This window comes from Spermophilus citellus (assembly GCF_964194105.1).
Source record: "Spermophilus citellus genome assembly, chromosome: 6".
NCBI lineage: Eukaryota > Metazoa > Chordata > Mammalia > Rodentia > Sciuridae > Spermophilus > Spermophilus citellus.
The window spans coordinates 108,038,683-108,060,369 of record NC_138187.1 but is presented as its reverse complement, the minus strand read 5'-3'; the positions used below and the strand labels follow the sequence as shown (position 1 = coordinate 108,060,369).

Sequence of the window (21,687 nt, the reverse complement as noted above, 5' to 3'; positions counted from 1 at the left end):
GAGACATGAAGACTTAAATACATATATTAAACTATGTAGAGATATTAATGAACAAGGGCAAGTCTTGGCAGCTGCAGTACAACAGGCTTTAGATGCCAGGCCAGAAACATGCTATAATTGCGAACAAACAGGACATTTTAAAAGGAGTTGCCCTATAAGAGGAGGTTTTAACAAAACTAGAAATCAAAGGAATAGAATACCGGGTATTTGCCCACGATGCCGTAGAGGGAGACATTGGGCTAATGAATGCCGTTCTCAAACCACCATAGAAGGTACTCCGTTATCAAAAAACAGACAAGGATCAGGTATTTACCCACAATATCGTGGAGAAAGGCATCAGGCTTCATTGCCAAAAAACGGAGTGAGGGGCCCAATGCTCCGGGGCCCAAAACCACAAATATACGGGGCAGTGGAGGAACCCAGCAACACCATCAGGGTGGTGCCCAGGACAAATTGTCCATTAAATCCCTCATCAGACAAACCCGAGGGAGCGCAGGGTTGGACATCTGCGCCTCTGCCAGAGCAGTATTAACTCCAGAGATGGGAGTTCAAATCATTCCTACAGGAGTAAAAGGACCTCTTCCCCAAGGAACAGTAGGCTTATTATTGGGACGTAGTTCATCTACATTAAAAGGACTTATGATAAGTCCTGGGGTAATTGATCCCGATTATGTAGGTGAAATAAAAATTATAGCTAGTTCTCCAGGAGGTATATCAGTAATTTCACCTGGAGATAGAATAGCACAGTTGTTAATAATACCCAGCCTACATAATAAGTTCTCTAGTCATAATGTAGAAAGAGGTTCTAAGGGATTAGGCTCCACAGGTGTAGACTGGGCTATGTTGTCTTTAAATTTAGATTCTCGCCCGATGCTAAAACTAAATATTCAAGGGCACGAGTTTAATGGGCTACTGGACACAGGTGCTGACCTTAGCATTATATCTCGTCGAGAATGGCCAAAACATTGGCCATTACAACAAGCCACTCAAACGCTTCGAGGCCTAGGAGTGGCTACTAATCCCCATAGAAGTTCTATGGTATTAGATTGGAAGGATCCTGAAGGATGTGAAGGAACTATACAACCATATGTTTTGGATCACCTTCCTATTAATCTATGGGGACGAGATGTCCTGGATCAACTAGGTTTGATGTTAACAAATAACATCAATTCTAATGCGCCCACTACTAGGGCTAGACAAGGTGTTAAGAAAGAAAAAAGATTAGGAAAACAAGAACAAGGTTTAGCAGCACCAATTCAATTAGATTAAGGAACAGACAGACATGGGTTGGATTTTCAGAAAGGGCCACTGAGACAATCAAAATTACTTGGAAATCAGAAAGACCAGTGTGGGTTCCTCAGTGGCCCTTGACTAAAGAAAAGATACAAGTAGCCCATGATCTGGTCAAACAACAATTAGCGGAAGGACATTTACAACCTTCCGTATCTCCCCATAATACTCCCATTTTTGTCATCAAAAAGAAATCGGGTAAATGGAGATTATTGCAAGATTTAAGAGCCATTAATAATGAGATGGTTATTATGGGACCTGCTCAATCAGGGATTCCTCAATTGTCTGCTTTACCAAAAACGTGGCATGTTTTATCTATAGATATTAAAGATTGTTTTTTTTCGATTCCAATTCATCCCGAGGATAGTCCACGTTTTGCATTTACTATCCCTGCATTAAATCATGAAGGTCCTGATGAGAGATATGAGTGGAAAGTACTCCCTCAAGGTATGGCTAACAGTCCAACTATGTGTCAAATCTATGTAAATAAAGCAATCCAGCCACTTAGAAATCAAAATCCTGAACTAAAAATATTTCACTATATGGATGATGTATTATTAGCACATAAAGATAAAAACATATTGCTGGAATGTTATGCCACACTTATGAACTTATTAAAAAATTATAATCTAGAGATAGGAATAGATAAAGTACAATTAAATTTTCCAATTAATTATTTAGGAGTTCTATTATCCTCAACCATGGTCCGTCCACCGAAAATTCAAATACGAGTAGATCAACTCAAATCACTCAACGATTTTCAAAAGTTATTGGGAGACATAAATTGGTTAAGGCCTTATCTAGGCATACCAACAGGAGAGTTGGGACCTTTATTTGATATTCTAAAGGGTCCATCAGATCCTAATTCACCCCGAATGTTAACTCCTAAAGCTAGAAAGGCATTAAAAATTATTGAAACTTATATGGAAAATATGCATTTAGATAGAATTGATATAAGTTTGCCTTTATTATTTATTGTACTACCAACAAAAAATATTCCTACAGGAGTATTTTGGCAAGAAGGTCCATTATTGTGGATACATTTATCTTATTCTCCTAACACTATTCTTACTAGGTATCCTGAGGCTGTAGGACAATTAATACTCAAAGGAATAAGAGCAGCAAAGGGAGTGTTTGGAATTTCTCCCAATAAAATTATTACTCCATATACTATGGATCAAATTGATGAGTTAGCTAATGAGCTAAATACTTGGGCAATAATCATGTGTAAATCTAATGTTTCATTTGATAATCATTTGCCATCGAATCCTTTGTTGTCTTTTTGGTCTAAGCATCCTGTAATTTTTCCTAAAATGACAAGGAAAACACCTATCATGAATGCTCCAAATATATTCACTGATGGGTCTAATAATGGTACAGCAGCTGTAGTTACCCCTGATCAAACTTTTACATTTTTAGTACCCAAACAATCAGCTCAAAAGGTAGAGCTTAATGCAGTTTTACAAGCTTTTGTGATGTTCAAAGATTCTGTATTTAATTTATTTTCTGATAGTCAATATATAGTTAATGCTATTAATTCCCTTGAAGATGCTGGTAGGATTTCCCCTTCCTCTACTGTTTTTTCTTTCTTTTCCACTATACAAAGTCTAATATGGGACAGAAAAGATCCATTCTTTATAGGACATATTAGGGCACATACAGGATTGCCTGGAGCCCTTAGTTTGGGCAATGATTTAGCAGATAAAACTACACATGATGTACATATTTTCTCTACATTAGAAGAAGCTACAAATTTTCATAAAAGGTTTCATGTTAATGCTAATACTTTACAAAAGCGTTTTAAAATAACTAAGGAACAAGCCAGGCATATAATAAAACAATGTCAAAATTGTGTGACCTTTCTACCACAAGTTAATTTTGGAGTCAATCCTAGAGGACTGATACCTAACCATATTTGGCAGATGGACGTCACACACTTGCCAGAATTTGGAAAATTAAAATATTTACATGTTACAGTTGATACTTCTTCTGGATTTTTGATGGGCTCCCTTCATGCCGGAGAAAAAACTAAAGATGTTATAGCTCATTGCTTACAAAATTTTGCCACTGTGGGTGTTCCTAAACAGTTAAAAACTGATAACGGTCCTGGTTATACATCTGCCTCTTTTAAACAATTTTGCTCATCATTCGGTATTACTCATATAACAGGAATCCCATACAATCCACAGGGACAAGGTATAGTTGAAAGAGCTCATCAAACTATTAAAACGTACCTATTAAAGCAAAAAGAGGGAATTGGTAAGGGGTATATATCCCCCAAAGATAAACTTAAAATAACCCTTTTTACTCTAAACTTTTTAAATTTGGATTCATCAGGACTTAGTGCTGCGGAAAGACATATGTATCCGAAAAATGTACATAAGCCTAAGGTACTTTGGAAAGATGTTCTAACAGGACAATGGAAAGGTCCTGATCCAGTTATTGTCTGGAATCGGGGTTCCGTCTGTGTTTTTCCGCAGGGAGAACAGCAGCCGATTTGGATTCCAGAGAGATTAACTAAAACAATTTCTACAGAAAAAGAAGATGATTTGACTCAAATCCATAACAGCTGATATCCAGAGCTCCAGCTTGGCTATTCTTACATCTGCGACAGTGATTAACCAAGGTGTTTTTTTTCAATATCTATTTTATTATTGCATTTTTCCCACATCGTAAAGTTCTATTTTATTTTTGAGCTCATACAAACCTAGGTTAATGTTTTTCTGATCAGTTTTATTTTTTGACTGTGTTTTATTTTTTGACTGTGGAGTTTTTAAACATTGCAATGGAGATTTCACCTAGGTAAAACTACAAGGCCTTTATTGTCTTTGTGTTGTATGTTATGTGTGCACATTTCTGTTTTGTGTTGTATGTCTGTATGTGTGTATGTCCATATTTCATATATAAGGAGCGCTCATGAAAAAATGGATCCGAATTTTTTTTTTATTCACGTGATTTAAATGCTTTAATTTTAATTAGGTAAACAGCTGTTAAGGATTGTTTTTAAAGGTGGTTAACAGATCTGTTTGCTTACTAATTTAAATTAGGTAAACAGCTGTTAAGGATTGTTTTTTAGGAGGTTAACAGATCTGTTTGTTTACTTTCACCTTTCCTTTTCATTATATTTAATAATTCTGTTCAGGATAATGTCTCTTTAGCATCATTGCCAGAATTTCCATCTCCATCCCAGTGCCGGTGAAGACTAAGATAAAACCAAACTACAGCTTCTATGATAGCCATCACAGTAAACTGCATAAACTGATGCATCAATGAAATTAACTCAACAAGTAATGCTCAATCAAGGACTCGATTTACTTTGGGAGGAAATGGACATATTGATAGACTCCTCCGATTTGAACTGCCTGCAGAACTTGCCTGGACTATATATCAGTTGCATGCATTGTGAAATATCATCTGATGCAGCGAATTGTGGTACTGCTGGCATATCTTTGCTGATGGTGTCACCAGTGATGCAATTTCCTTGCCAAGCTCACCCCATGTTAATTGTGGTAATGCTGGCATATCTTTGCTGATGGTGTCACCAGTGACGCAATTTTTCCAAAGGAGCCGTCAATTGGCTTGGTGTCGTGGCATTTCTGTATCCTCCTCCCTTCTACTAGTGATGGTCTAAAATTTGGGGGCCAACAGAGGTGAGGCAAGAACCTCACCCCCCCACTGGCACCAAGGATATTTGGGGGCCAACAGAGGTGAGGCAAGAAACCTCACCCCCCCACTGGTGCATAGGCCTTTCCACAAGCATGGCTGAATGCTGGACCGGTAGTCAGTGACGGGTTGATCTGATTACAGTGGATTCAACCTAAGACAGGAGGCTGACGCCTAAAGGTCAGTTTTCCCATGACGGGTAAGAACCATATGTTGAATTGGACAACCTACCAGGCACGGTCCTTAAGCCACATTGCTTGTTGTTTAATTAATCAGAAGGGGGGAGATGCTGAGGGCCATTACCAAGTAGGAAATTTCCTTGCCAGCGTACCCCATGTTAATTTCGCTGTTGACATTGCATGTTAGGTGACCCTGCCCAAGGACGAGGGTGGATCCAGGATTAGGGTGTATCCTGCAGTTTGAGGAAGTATCCCAGTCCTTGGGTTTAGGGCGTTCCCGGTTTAAGACAAGTTTAAGGCGTTCCCAGTTTAAGACCTTGGATTTTAGGGAAGTTCGATGTTGAGGATTATTGCTGCTGGAATTAGGGCGTTCCTGCTGCCTAAGCTCCTGTTGAACTCTCGTGAGATTCAGAGGGCATTTTTGGGAAATAAGCCTCGTGGAGTAGGTGAATTGGGTGGCAGCAGAACTGGGATTGCCCCAGAACGTGTGTGGAGGCCGGTGTGAGTTCGGGAATAAAGAATTGCTGTTTGAATCTACAAAGCTGTGTGGTGGCTCGTGATTCTGTGCCCAGCCAAGACTGCGGCACTGCAACACTTTTGTTTTCTGTGTGTTTGATTTATCAGCATATACCATGTTACAAATTTAAAAAGAGAATATTTAAAGACTAATTTTTAAAACTCTGATAAGCCTATTATAATTGAAGCTAACATTTTTTTATGAAAAAATACTTGTATTTTCCAAAATAAAGAAACATAGCTATTTAATATTTTTGAAATCTATTATTGATACTAGTAGAAGATAACTGGATGACTATCTCAGCTTTTGCTGTTTAGTATATATTGTTTTGCTGGAAGTATATTAGAAAAAAAACCCACCTTCACACAGATACATAGTTGGAAAAGGGTAGACCTTAGGGACCCTCTAAAACTGGTCTTATGGTACCCTCTAAGAGTACTCAAAACATACATTATTTACCACTGCTATAAGCAAAGTTTATCACAAAATCACTTTGGAAAATTTCTCATTTGATAGATTTGAAAGATAAGAAGGAAACAATATATTAGCAATATATTATAGATATAAAACATTAAAAAAATCTTTTACCTGGGTTAAATTATGAAATAAATTACTGTTGGGAAAAAGGAACATATGTTAGTAAACAGCATATTTAATATTAACTTGGATGTTCTACTTCCAATACATGTTTCTAAACCTTTGAATATTCTATTTATATGCCATTGCAAATATATAAACAGGCTAAATATAACAAGCCAACAAACAAACAAAAAAAGCCCCTACATATATCTATTTGTTTATCAATGTATTAAGTGACCCATTTGTCATTGCATAAGACTAAGGAGCTTTAATCTGTATGTTTTCTTAACAATATTACAAGTTCATGTAATCAAAATTGCATGGTTAATCTTCATTAAAATTTTGATATTTTTATTTCACATTCATGTTGTAATTTATGTCACTCATCAGTCCTAAAGGAACAATATTCATTTGTATACTTAGTTGTATGCTTTTTAAGAAGTGTTTTTTCACTTAAAAGTAATCTGTGTCTATTTTTATCATATAATCTTTGAAATTCAATATACCTCTTCCATTTTCTGAACATGACACAGTACCAAATATCTTATTATGAATAAAACAAAAATGAAAATATTTCAGAATCAGCAAACCAGTATTCAGTTAGTTTCTTTTTAATTTTTTTTAGTTATAGATGGACATAATTTATTTATGTATGTATGAGGTGCTGAGGATCAAACACAGTGCCTCACGTGGTAGGCAAGTGCTATGACCCCAGCCCCTGCAGTTAGTTTCTGAGACTGTATAACGATCATAATAGTTCATATATCTAGCCAAATATGGTAGAGAATTACTGAAAATAAGTACTATAAATCTTGGCCAGTGTACTGTGCCCAGGACTCAACAAAGTTCAAGGTTGATTAAAAAGATCCCTGGCTCCAGAACTGATATGATCTGCTTTGTGCAATGCTACTTGTCAAAGGTGCAGGAAGAAAGAAGTTGGCCGCTGAATGAATTACCAGTGCATCTGGAAAGGAAAATTTGAAGGCAGAAAGAGAAATATGTAGGTAATAAAAGTAGCTTCGTAACCTTGTAGAGAGGGAGTCAGTATCGGTGGATGATTAACTGAACAATCTTATTCCTACCGTGAGAGGAAAAACAGCTGCATTCTGCTGTATCTGTATCAGTCTGCTTGGTTTTCTTGAGTTGGTACACAGATCTCAAGTGTAGAGAGAGAGGAAAGCAAAGGAGAGAATCCTGGATTAACCTGACATTTAAGAACAGATGATAAAAAAAACACCAAAGGGTAATGGGAATGGGGGTGGAGACTGGGAAAGAATTAACATAGAAATAAAAATAGTGGTATAGAATGAATGAAGGAATGAAAGAGTTTCAAGAAGAAATGAATGCAATATTAGATGTGGTATAGAAGTCAAACAGTAAGGGGAAAAAAAGTCCTATTAACCTTGGCAATTGACTTCGTTGACTTTGCTAAAGCAATTTAAATAGGTAGGTAGACAGTAGTGAAACAGAGTGATAAAGCTTCACAGTGAAGCTGGGAGCACTGCTTGTAATTCCAGCTGCTTAGGAGGCTGAGGCAGGAGGATCACAATTTCAGAAACTTTTCAGCCTCAGCAACTTAGTGAGACTCTAAGCCACTCATCAAGACCTGGTCTCAAAATTTAAAAAAGGGCTGGGAATGTGGCTCGGTGGTTAAGCACCCCTGGGTTCAATCCCTGGTACCAAACCAAACCAAACAAAAAAAACAAAAAAAAAACCCAAAAATAAAAACAAACAAAAAACAAACCCCCCAAAACAAAAAACAAAATAAAACAAAACAACAGCAACAACAACAAAAAACCAAAAATTTCAGTGAAATTATGAAAGATGACAGACAAGAATGACCCCCTGAATTATTCTTCCTTTCTATTCTGTATTCTAACCCTGAGGTGGGGGTGGGTAAAGAAAGCAAGAAAGTTAAGATGCTAACATGATACTTGTTCCAGGAATTCTGGTTTGTGGGCAAACAGAGTCAGTGGGTTTAAAGAGCCCCCCCAAAAAAGACACAGTGCTCAGAAGGACCCTGTGCTCTGCATTGTTTGTCTTGGAATTTTAGTAAATTCATCTTTAAACTTGTATTTTCTAAATAAGTATGACAGAACAATGGAGCATGAGTTGGGGTTTTAGAGCTTTGGCTCATTCACAGTCCTACCTCCTGCTGCCTCTCTGCCTCTTTGGGACAGCTTCTGTGACACTCATTCCTCCATGCTTTGGCATTTTGGGTCCTGACTGGCCATCCTCTTCTTCCCTCTTGTCTCCCTCCCCAAACTTGCTTTTACTTTTGACTTTGGTAAGGGTCTAGATGCGTGAACTCTGGGCACATCTGGTGTGGGAATGATTAGTACAAGGGATATGTTCTCTGCAGCATCCTGGATTAAGACATGGAAGCAGCTGTCCCATTTCTGGCTGGTAGTACCATGTAGTGGCTGATGGAGCCCTCATCATTGCAGGAGTGAGCTTCTTGGGCACCTCCAATTCAGGTATCTAGCATATTTCAGTGCAGAGGTTGTGCTAATCTTAGGGGCTCTCATTATGTCATACCTGGCTTGATTTTTCAGATGCCACCATTGTTCTGGGTATGATATATGGATCTATGGAGAGGAGAAACTGGTAGGAAGCTGGCAGCTGGTGGGCCATGCCCATGCTGAATCACCAGGTGAGTAAAAGGTCTGCACTGGTCCCATGAGTATTACCATGTCCAAGCAACATGACATTATATTGCAAATAAAAGAAAATCATGACAGGTAATAAAAGTGACTATTGAAGAATAAGATCTACATTTAATACTTTAAACAGTGTTTTCCCCTGTTTTTGGAAAAGATCCTATACTTTCATTTGGCATCAGGATGAAGAGATACAGAAGCGGCAGAATAGTATGGAATGGTGTTTGCTTCTGGGTCATAGAGTTTTAGGAGTTAAAGAGTTTTAGACACAAATGCATGATATCTACAATGAAAATTACAAAACGTTGCTGAAAGAAATTGAAGAGGACACAAACACACAAGATATAAAGACATTCCATCTTTATGGATAGGAAGAATTGATAGTCCAAATGTCCATATTACCCAAAGCAATTTACATAAACAATGCAATTCCCATTAAAATACCAATGGCATTGTTCACAGAAATATAAAAACAATCCTAAAATTCATAGAAAACCCACAAAAGACCCCTAGTATTCAAAGTTATTTTGAGCAAAAAGAAAAAAGCAGAGGGCATCACAATACCTGATCACAAAATATACCACCAAGGTATAATAACTAAAACATTTTAGTAGTGGTGTAAAAAAATATGACACATAGCTAGTGGCTTGGGAGGCTGAGGCAGGAGGATTCTGAGTTCAAAGCCAGCCTCAGCAAAAGTGAGAAATACCCTTAACAACTTGCCCATAAATTTGATGAAATACACTAATTCCCTGAAAGACACCATCTGCCAAAACTCACAGAAGAAAGTCATGTGAATAATATATCTACTAAAAATTTTGAATCAATAACTAATTACCTTAAAAATTTAAACAAAAAAAATTCCAGGTATAAATTAGTTCTCTGGAAAACTGTATCAAACAATGGGAAAATTACACCAATTATCTATAATCTTTTTCAGAAAATAGAAGTAGAGGGAATACTTTCTAAATCATTCTATGAGGCCAATATCATCTTAATACAAAAACCAGGCATTACAAGAAAACTGAAGAGTAGGGGATTTTCATGATGGTGGAATAGAGAAGGTTGCTTTCCTGGTTGCTTCACGGCGTGCAACCAAGAAAGCAGACTGGCAGCTCCTCAGAAAGCTAGGTGAATGGGAAAAAAATGGGGAAGAACTTTACTTGAATTTAATGCTGGAAGCTCAAAGCAGATCAGGGACCTAAGAGATTGGATGAGGAAGACATCCTCAGTGCCACCGCTGCTGTCATGGCTGGAGGTACCAGCCAGAGTGGTCCCTCTGTGAGTAAAGAGGAGAGAAAAGGGAATTAAAGGATTCTGCACTTTTAGGAGGCCTGAGGCATGTCTGGGTATGGAAAGTTTAGAGATCAAGACTTGCTGCGCAATATCCTTGTCTTCTGAGGGAAAGAAGCTCCATCTCTACCAGCTATGTGCAGAGGGAAGAGGAAAGAACAGTTTTGCCACTACAGTGGCAGGCCTGGCAGGTGAGGGAGCCAATTCCTGGGAAAACCCTAGTTTGGCCTGCAGTACAGGCCTGGAAAATCCACACTGCATGACATACCAATAGACCACAACACAATAATACTGGGTGAGTTTAACACACTGCTCTCACCACTGGTTAGATCCACCAAACAAAAACTAAATGAAAAATCTATAGAACTAAAAAAATACAATTAATAATTTAGACTTAACTAATATGTATTGAATATTTCATCCACCAATGACTGAATACACTTTCTTCTCCACAGCACACAGATCCTACTCTAAAATAGACCATATCTCAGGCCACAGAGCAACTCTAAGCAAATACAAAATAATACCTTGCATTCTATCAGATCATAATGGAATGAAATTAAAAATCAATATAAAATAAAAAATATAATCTACTCTACCACCTGAACACTTAAGAATGACCAATGGATAGCAGAAAATGACCAATGGATAGCAGAAAAATTAGGAATGAAATAAAAAATTATTTAGAGGTAAATAGCAGTACAACATATTAAAATCTCTGCGACACTTTGAAGGCAGTTCTAAGAGGAAAGTTCAATGCACTGAGCTCATTCACTAAAAAAGATAGAAAGTCAACAAATAAATAACCTAACATTACAATCTCAAAGTCCTGGGAGCGTATTAGGAGCCAGAAGTAAAATTCCCATGTACAGAAAGAGCTGCAACAATTTTTGCATTCATTTTACTAGGAAAAAAAGAACAAATCAACACCAAAAGAAGTAGGAGACAGAAAATACTTAAAATCAGCTGCTATCAATGAAATTAAAGCAAAAAGAAAAACACTTAAACATGGACAAAACAAAAAAGTTGATTCTTTGAAAAAATAAATAAAGTTGATAAAACTTCACCAAGCCTATAAAGAGAAAAAGAGTGAAAACTCAAATTATTAAAATTCATGATGAAAAAGTAAATATCATGATGGACACTACTGAAATACAGATGATAAACAGAAACTATTATACTCTAATACAATAGAAAATCTGAAGAAATCAACAAATTTCTAGTGACATATGACCTACCCAAATTGAATCAAGAGGACATAGAAAATTTTACCAGTTTCAAGCAATAAAATAGAAGATGCCATCAAAAGCTTACCAATAAAGGAAAGCCTGGAACCAAACAGGTTCTCGGCTTAGTTCTACCAGATCTTCAAAGAAGAACTAACACCAATCCTCTTCAAATTGTCCCATAAAATAGTAAAGGAGGGAACCACCAGGCACAGTGGTATATGCCGGTAAACCAACGGTTCAGGAGGCTGAGGCAAGAGGATTGCAAGTTTAAAGCCATCCTCAGCAAAAGCGAGGTACCAAGCAACTTAGTCAGACCCTGTCTCTAAATAAAATATAAAATAGGCCTAGGGATGTGACTCAGTGGCCATTTGCCCCTGAGAGTTCAATCCCCAGTATCAAAAAACAAAACAAAACAAAAAGGAAGAAAGGAAGGAAGGAAGGAAGGAAGGAAGGAAGGAAGGAAGGAAGGAAGGAAGGAAGGAAGGAAAGAAGGAAAACCCTTCCAAACTCATTCTAGAAAGCTAGTGTCATTCTGATACCAAAACCAGAAAAAGACACATCAAGGAAAGAAAATTTCAGACCAATATCCCTGATGAACATAGAAGCAAAAATTCTTAATATAGGCAAATCACATACAAAAACATATTAAAAAGATAGTGCACCATGATCAAGTGGGGTTCATCAAAGGGATGCAAGACTGCTTGTGATAGTGCCTTGACTATGTTCTGATTTATGAACACTTTTTTAACTTAATGATTAATTTTACAATACAGTTAATTATGTATTCTTTTTTTAGAGAAAGAGAGAGAGAGAGAGAGAGAGAGAGAGAGAGAGAGAGAGAGAAGTTTTTAATATATATTTTTTAGGACACAACATCTTTATTTTATTTTTAATGTGGTGCTGAGGATCCAACCCAGTGCCCCACACATGCCAGGTGAGCGGGCGTCCGCTTGAGCCACATCCCCAGCCCTAATTATGTATTCGTACATGCTTCGCTTTCTTAGTTATATTCATTCACTCACATTAAAATTAATTTGAAGGCCAAGTGTGGTGGCATATGCCTGTAATCCCAGTAGCCTGACAGGCTGAGACAGGAGGATCGAGTATTTAAAAGCAGCCTCAGCAATAGTGAGTGCTAAACAACTCAGTGAAACTCTGGCTCCAAATAAAATACAAAATAGGGCTGGGGATGTGGCTCAGTGTTGAGTGCCCCTGAGTTCAATCCCAAGTGCCCCCTAAAAAATAATTTTAAGAGTTACACAAGACAAAGAGAGCCTTTTTGTTAGATATATAGTTTTGTATTTTTGTTCAAATCATTTAACTTATCTTATGTTTTCTTATCAGTTAAAGAAAATAGTGCTTGCAATAACCATTTTATGGTTATTATAAAAGTTGAGAAAGACAATGTACGTAAGTATGAACATGTAGACATAGTTGTGTTCAAATAGTGGTTACTGTTGGTATTTTCATTATTTGTTGTTCAGTATTACTTTGGCAACCAAGGTGTGGGTAGATAAAAGTTTGTATGAAAACCATAATAGAGGCAATGCAATTGTGATTAATTAAACACTGAAGCTGAATACTCTAAAAGCATTAATTCTTTGTATTTCAAATGGCATTACTTACATAACTTTATAATACCACAGAAAACAAATATTAGAAGAATCCACTGTCAAATAGCGTTTTTCTTCTTTTTCCTAAAAGAAAATGTAGAAGAAACTAGAATGTACTAAGTTAACTTTAAAATAAATACACTTATGAACATTGGCATAAAAGTCATAGAGGAACTAAATTACTTCTCTAAGAACAGATAAAGGTGAATAAGTAAATTTCAGAACAGGATAAATATACATATGATTCTAGCTCAATTCTCTAGTTACTCCCTGTAATTAAGAATTTACTATCATGAATGACAAATTAAAAGACATTATTATTATTGTATTTTTCTTTCTTATTGATATATAATTCAATTAATTTCTTGGTTCAAAAGTTCTCAGGTGATTTTACTCCCCAGGGGACATTTTACAATACCTGGAAATGCTTTTGGTTGTCAAAACTCAGTGCTTTTGAGTACATTTCAAAAGTTTGATATATCTCCTTAGCTGGGTTACAGAATCAAATGACACTCAGACACATAAATGACACAGATCTTCCTACATGAATGGGTGTATGCATATTGTTACACAACATTGTACATTTATTTGGTGCTCTGAGAGGTCTCCTAGCAGTATTTAGAGATGAAATGATTAGATTATGATAGCTGTGACCTCATCTGCCCATTCAAGTTTGAATGGAACTCGAAGCAGGTGGGGCGTGGCTGGAGTGGGTGGGTATGCACTGGAAGGGTGCATCTTCCCCATCTTCCCCGGGGCCCCTTCTCTTTCTCTTTGCTTCCTTGCTGCCATGAGGAGAGCATCTTCCCTCAGTTGCACCCTTCCCCCATGATGTTCTGACTCTGTCGGCCCAGGGCAATGGGGCTATCCTCCTATGGACTGAGATCTCTGAAACTGCAAGCCTCAAATAAACTTGACCTTTTTCTAAGTTATTCTTGTTGGGTGTTTTGGTCACAGTGATATAAAAGCTGACTAAAACATATGGGCTTACAACATAAAAGGGAGAGGAGCCCTTTACTTCTTCATGAATTGTGTTCTTAAAACTGGTACATTTACTTAAAGACTCAAAAAAGACAAATACAAATATTTTTCACTCTCTAGGGATTTAAAAATGAATAAATATTCATCTGGCCACTCCCACAGCATTCTGTCTATTTGTATCTCAAAAAGAAAGTTAATTAATTAAAGAGAAGTCTTAAATCCCAAAGTAAAAGCAGGTTTTTGTCACAAGGATTCTCTTCAGATAGCAATAGATTCAGATATACTTGTGTGGGCACATCAGCTGTCAGATATGTGGCCAGTACTTTGTTACTAATCATTAAAGTGCCAATGCCTTATAATGCTTTACTTTATAAACATTTTACTTGGTAAACTAGAGAAGACTCAACATCATTCTCATTCATTTGCATTTTCATATGCTTTCTTGAATTAAAGAAAATGCAGTAGAATATTAAACAAGTCTGCTAGAAATTCCTTTCAATCCTGGGTATTGCCACAAGAGTGCATGACATAAGACTCATTCGTCTGAGAGTACTGTTATCTTAAGGTGCTGCCTATGGACTTTATAATTGTTATTAATAAAAAAGGCTAATGTAGGTGTTGGGAATGTAGCTCAGTGGGACAGCACTTGCCTAGCAGGCCTGAGACCCTTGTTTAATTCCTATGCCCATAAACAAGGTAAAATCAGATACCATTTCATAACTTATTATTTGACATGAGATATATCTAAAAATTAATGACATACCAACAATAATTTTTAAGTTTTTCTCTTATTTAATATTATTTAAAACAGACAAATTTGGTTGAAAAACTCAAAAGAAAAATAAAACAAAATAGGAATGATTATTCAAGTGTCAATAAGTTATCATTAAAATCAACTTACTGGGCCTGTAACAATTGGTTGTATAATATAAGAACCAGGAGAAGTACAACGCAGTTCTGTCACAGGTGATCTAGTGTTTAAAAAGAATAGGAAAGAAGAAATAACAGATGCAAACAAGTTGAATAAAAATTGCCTCACTGTTTTTTTAACCCTAAAATCTTCAATTGAATGCTAAGAGAAAATTTTAAATATAGCAAATTTTCTCTCTCTCTCTCTCTCTCTCTCTCTTTTTTTTTTTTTTTTTTGAGACAGAGTCTTGCTAAATTGCCAAGGCTGAGACAGAGTCTTGCTAAATTGCCAAGGCTGATCTTGAGCTGGAAATTCTCCTGCCTCAGCCTCCTGAGTTGCTGGGATTACAGGCACATGCCACACTGTGGCTATGAATGCTTTTTAAAGTGTAAATACATATATGAATTTACATTCACAGTAAAAGTCTTACTTGTTATTTTCAACCTGACAATCTTCTGGCACATTCCACTCAGAAAAATTTGTTCCTTCATACTCTAACTTAATCTGTAAAGAAAATTACAGAGTTCAAATGAAAAATGAGCTTCAAAATGTTCACACCTCAGTGTTTGATTGTATTCTCAGACCTTGTTATTTAAAGATAGAATAACTAAAATTCAATTGCTTTAAAATTGTACAAAGTAATATGACAAAGGAAAAGTAACTTCCTGGGACTTTTCAGTAGGACTTTTCCCCTAAGTCTATAAACTTTTAACTTGGGAGTGGGTATTCGGGATTGAACCCAGGACCTGGCTTATGCTAAGTACTTTATTATGGAGCTATATTCCCATCCCTAGTACACTTAATTTTATTTTACTTATTAAGCAGCTAGGAGCAGACTGACAGATTCTGGGGATTAAAAAAGGGTAAGAAAGACATAATCCTTTACTTAAAAAAACAAATCTCATTTCATTCTGAGGTCCTGTTATTTACATATCATCAATGACCATAATAACTTCACTGGTCACCTTCTCCTTATTTCTGCAGCTATTTTTCACCTTGCTGCCGGAGGCCACCCTGTTCAGGAGCTATGTACACCCCTTTAAGTTCTAAGTAAAGAGGTACTGGACTGGTATTGCACCCTGCAATGCAACTGGTCTTTACCTCCGCTCAGATAAGACAGGTATAGCTCTGGGAGTGAGTGTTACTGGATGGGGTTGAATTACACCCATCTGTTGGTTGTAATCCTACCCTTCTGCCCTTTTTTTGGGTAGAATGTTCTATGGATTAGCTCCCCCCATTAGTACAACCCCGGTTCGAGGTGCTCCCTCTCTTTCTTGCCTGCCTTGCCTCCTTGGTGGGAGTTGGGTCAGAGAGGCCATTGCAGAACCCAAAGAAAAAGGTGTTTGTCTGTCTTTGTGTCATTACTTCATTCCAGCCCAGTTCTCCTGGAGTAATCCTGACCGGTTTAGGTACCTTGCCTTTCAGTTCTTTTGTTTATAGATTCTTTCTTTCACAAATTCTTTCTTTCACCTCCTGAAATATAGCGATATACTTTCTGGCATTGTTAGTCTTAGGCTCAGCATTGGTATGGTAGTGTTTAGCTAGAGTTGGAACCCTAGGTCACCCTCTTATCTTTATTACACAAAAATTATGCACACATGCGTATGTCAATATTGTTTCCTAATTTGTAATATGGGATAAACTGTTTCATAGACTTGATGTTACAGATTTAATGGCAATGTATAAGAAAAAAAGAGAAAAATCAATCAGAAAATAGAAAATAATTTTGAAATATATAAGACAAAATTTGATAGAATTACTAAGAGAAAAATTTAGTCATTAGTATAGTGGTAGGTTTTTAATATATTTTCCTCAAACTATAGATAAACTGAAAAAAAAGATACTCACAGACTAGAAAAACATCATTAACAAGGGCCATGATACGTATGTTTAAAATATATACATTCCTAAAATTAACCAAGATAAAATGTGCACATACTTTTCAATTTCACATAGAGCATTTACCAAATTGATCATATTTATAAAAGAAGGTCTTAAATAATCTCAATGAATCATTTTCTCATATACCATGCCTTTTTATATTAATGAAAATTTCTCATAAAGTTAGCCAGAAAAATATCCCAGGATATTTGTTATCTTAAAAGAACAACAAACCAAACCAAAGACAAAACAAAAACAAAAACAACAATAAAAAAACCCTGTATTTCTAAATGATTCATGGAAGAAGACATAACAATAATTTACAAAATATTTATAAATAAACACATTTGATATTATCAAAACTTGTGATATGTGAGTATAAGGAGTCTCCAGGAGGAGACGTATAGCCTTGAAAGTATTCAGAAGAAATAAGATAGTTTGAAAGTGAATAAACTCAGTTTTCAGTGTAAGATGAAAATTTAAGAAACAACAAGAAAGAAAATGTCAAAAATGAAAGGAATAAGAAAAAATAGGAAGTTAGAAAACCAGGGAAACTGGGTGTGGTAGCACACAAGTATAATTCCAGTTACTTAGGAGGATAAGGCAGGAGGATCACAAGTTTGAGGCCAGTCTCAGCAACTTAGTGAGACCCTGTCTCAAAATAAAAAAATAAAAAGGGACTGGAAATATAGCTCAGTGGTAGAGCACCCAGCACTACCAGAAGAAGAAGAAAGAAGAGGAGGAGGAGAAAGAGGAGAAGAAGGAAAGAAACAATGGAAAGAACATTGAGAAAGGACAGTGGTGATGTGTTTTTTCAATATACTCAAACTTCCCTATAAACATAGAAAGGACAATTAGGATACCACCAAGAAAATCACTGGACAGCATCAATTAGAAAACTCAATGACAAGGTATCTCTTGATATCCCAAAAGTTGGTTGAAATAAGTGACCAAAATTCAGCAGATTCAGGTGAAATCAGTATAAGGAAGCAAAGAGAAAGCAGACAAGCTAAATCTTAGGGAAAAAGGCCTAAATTAGTGACCCACAAATGCAAAGGAATATTACTCAACATTAAAAAGGAATGAAGTACTCTTATGTAACATTATGAATGAATCTGAAAGCACTAGGCTAAGTGAAAAGAAAACTGACTCAAAAAAGACTATTATACAATTTCATCTATGTTTGATGATCTAGAAAAGGGAAAACTACAGGAACAGGAAGACAGTGATTGCCAGTAGCTGGGGTGGGAGAGGCTGTGGCCTCACTGCAAAGGGCCTGAGGGAACTTCTGGGGGAGATGTAAACATTCTGTACCTTTATTATTGTTGTGATTATGCAATCGTAGGCATTCCAAAACTCATCGAACTCTAAGCTTAACATAAATAAATGTTATTCTGTATAAAATTTCAATAAATTTGCCTGTTTATAAAAGGACCTAAGGATATATACAAACTATGCATGGTGTATATCCTTTATCTGGATCCAGATATACATAAGCAAGCAAAAATGAAATTTGCAAAACAATTGGAAATTTGAATACCAAGAGCTATTTGGTGATACTGGGTTGAGGTTACCACCCAACCCCTAACTCCCAGCCCTAGGTAATCACCAAGTGACTGTCTATAGATTTTCCTATTCTAGACATTTCATACAAACGAAATAATGCAATGTGTAGTAGTTCTTTGTAACTGACTTATTTCTCTTAGTAAAAAGATTTTAAGATTCATCTATGATGGAGCACGTGTCAGCACTTCATTTTTATTAATCAATAATATTTCATTACATAGCTCTTCCACATTTTATCTATCCATTCATCAGTTTCTGCCTGCAAAAAGAGTGCTTGCTGCTGTCCACATTAATCCTTGACTGCTACATACTCCCTCTTGAAGGCAGGGAAAACAATTACAAGTATTTAACAAATTGTACAGCACAGGCACTGACAATTCCAAGTAGGTACTAAACAGTATGCTACAATTTGCACACTAACTGAATTCTGCTTTGCCTCGCCAGTATTCGGAAATATGGAGGAGTGTGTTAGGTTACACAATGACTGGGACTTTTCCTGTCATTTTGTGTTTGAGAACAAGAGAAGCAAGTTATCCTGCAAAAGATGGGATAGACTCACACAAGAAAAAAATTTCCACAATTTCAATGGCATCACTGCTATGGAGTAATCTCTGGTAAATACTATTAAAAGAATATTCAATAAAATGATAACAATGGAATCTGGAAGCATATTAAAATAATAATACGCTGGTACCAAGGGAAAGTTTTTTCTGAAATGCAATAATACTATAATGGATGATGCAATATAAGTAAATATATTACCATGATTTATTATGTTAATTTACCTAAGGAGAAAAGTTCATATGGTTATTTCTGTAGATCATGAAGATATTAAAAAGTTCACTATAATACACGTCACTATTTATAGTAACTATTTTTTTGCTACAAATATTTCATAAATTAGGAGTTAGTAGATACCTTGTTAATTTAATTATATATATATATATATATATAAAATTTATTTAATTATAAATTAATTTATAAATTAATTATAAATTAATGTATATAATATTTAAGCATATATATATATAGCTGCTCAAAAGTGAGCATTATGTTTAACTGGGACAAATTAGAGAAATTTACTAAAGTTAGGAATAAGACGAACAGGACAACTCTGGAGGGCATCATTCTCCATCAGTTGGAAGATTCTATATTATAATGATGCCGATTCCCATTATAACCAATTATCAATTCTTCCCAAAAGCAAACCCAATGAAAATCTAAACATATTTGTGTGTGTGTTACTCTAAAATTTACATAAAAATGCAAAGAGACAGAAATATCCAAATCAGTCTCATGGAAGAACAAATCAAATCATTCACATTAACAGGTATGAAGATTCAGTAACAAGCTATAGAGTAAGAGGGTATAGAATTGGCACTGAGTCAGATGAGAGTTTTAAAACCAAGCTATCGGATAACTTCATCGATACCAGCGGCGACAGAAATAGTTGGTCTCCTGGTAAAGAAAGTGAGTCACATACACCCGAGTCTCTCTCACTTTGTCATCAAACCAGAGGGGCAGAGCACAGCCACCGCCTGCGCCCGGAAAAGGCCCAGCGACCCGCCAGCGTGGTAGTCATGTCACCCCAATTGGAGTAGGGGCAGAACAGAGCCGCCACCCACGCGCAAAACAGGCCCAGCAACCCGCCGGCGTGGTAGTCACGTCACCCAAATTGGAGTAAGGGCAGAGCAGAGCGGCCGCCCGCGCCCAGAAAAGGCCCAGAGACCCACCGGCGTGGCAGTCACGTCACCCCATTTGGAGTAGGGGCTGAGCATAGCCATCGCCCGCATCGGGAACAGGCCCAATGACCCGCTGGCGTGGTAGTCACGTCACCCCAATGGAGTAGGGGCAGAGCAGAGCCGCCCCCGAGCCTGCAAGGTAGACAGACCTGCGACCGACAGGCAGAACATGCCCAGCAGTCCGTGGGCGTGGTAGACATGTCACCCCAATTGGAGTAGAGGCAGAGCAGAGCTTTCGCCCGCACCCGGAACAGGCTCAGCGGCCAGACAGCGTGGTAGTCACGTCACCCCAATTAGAGTAGGGGCAGAGCAGAGCCTCCACCCGCGCCCGCAAGGTAGGCAGGCCTGTGACCGACCAGAGGAACAGGCCCAGCGGCCTGCCGGTGCGGCAGACACGTCACCCCATTTGGAGTAGGGGAAGAGCAGAGCCACCGCCCGCGCCCGCGCCCGCAAGGTAGGCAGACCTGCGACCGACCTGAGGAAGAGGCCCAGCGGCCTGCCTGCATGGTAGACATGTCACCTCAATTGGAGTAGGGGCAGAGCAGAGCTGCCGCCCGTGCCTGGAACAGGCCCAGAGGCCCGCCGGTGTGGTAGTCACGTCAACCCAATTGGACTAGGGGCAGAGCAGAGCCGCCGGCCACGCCCGGAACAGGCCGAGCGACTCGCCGATGTGGTAGACACGTCACCCCAATTGGAGTAAGGGCAGAGCAGAGCCTCCGCCCACGCCTGCAAGGTAGGCAGACCTGAGACCGACCGGCAGAACAGACCCAGTGGGCCGCCAGTGTGGTAGACACATTTCCCCAATTGGAGTAGGGGCAGAGCAGAGCCGCCACCCGCCCCTGCAAGGGAGACTTTTCAACTATACAAGAGCAATACAAACATATAGGGGGAAAATTTCAAAAACACAACAGTTTCACCAAGCAGAAAGAAACGCGAGCAATATGAAAAGACAAGGTAAGAAAGGACCACAAGCAATGCAGGTCAACTCAACTTTAGAAGAGGTAATAGCTGCAGCAGATGGAATGTCAGATAAAGAATTCAGGATATCCATGCTTCAGATGATCTGGAGTCTCAAGGAAGACATTAGACAGCAAAATCAGACAATGAAAGATCACTTCGACAATGAATTACATAAACAAATCCAAGAAGCAAAAGATCAACTATACAGGGAGATAGAGGTAATAAAAAACAAACAAACAGAAAACCTAGAAATGCAGGAAGCAATAAACCAACTTAAAAACTCAATTGAGAATACTACCAGCAGAGTAGAACACTTAGAAGATAGAACATCAGACAATGAAGACAAAGTATTTCAATTTGAAAAGAACATAGACAGCTCAGCAAGACTGTTAAGGAAGCATGAGCAGAACATCCAAAAAATATGGGAAAACATAAAGAGACCAAACTTAAGAGTCATTGGGATACAGGAAGGTATAGAGGTGCAAACCAAAGGAATGAGCAACTATTCAATGAAATAATACGAGAAAACTTCCCAGACTTGAAGAATGTGACAGAATCCCAAATCCTAGAAGCCTACAGGACGCCGAATGTGCAAAATCATAAGAGATCCACACCTAGACACAT

At 37.6% G+C, this 21,687-nt stretch overlaps 1 protein-coding gene across 1 annotated transcript in view; it reads right to left on the bottom strand.

Annotated features, from left to right (window-relative positions):
- Window positions 1-21,687, bottom strand: part of CATSPERE (catsper channel auxiliary subunit epsilon) — a gene marked incomplete at both ends in the record, with an annotated part of 194,608 nt that overhangs the window by 145,895 nt on the left and 27,026 nt on the right. Inside the window, 3 exons of the mRNA XM_081298205.1 lie at window positions 8,767-8,869; window positions 13,037-13,107; window positions 14,906-14,975. Coding sequence (XP_081154331.1) covers window positions 8,767-8,869; window positions 13,037-13,107; window positions 14,906-14,975 — 244 coding nt within the window. The remainder of the gene's footprint in view (window positions 1-8,766; window positions 8,870-13,036; window positions 13,108-14,905; window positions 14,976-21,687) is intronic.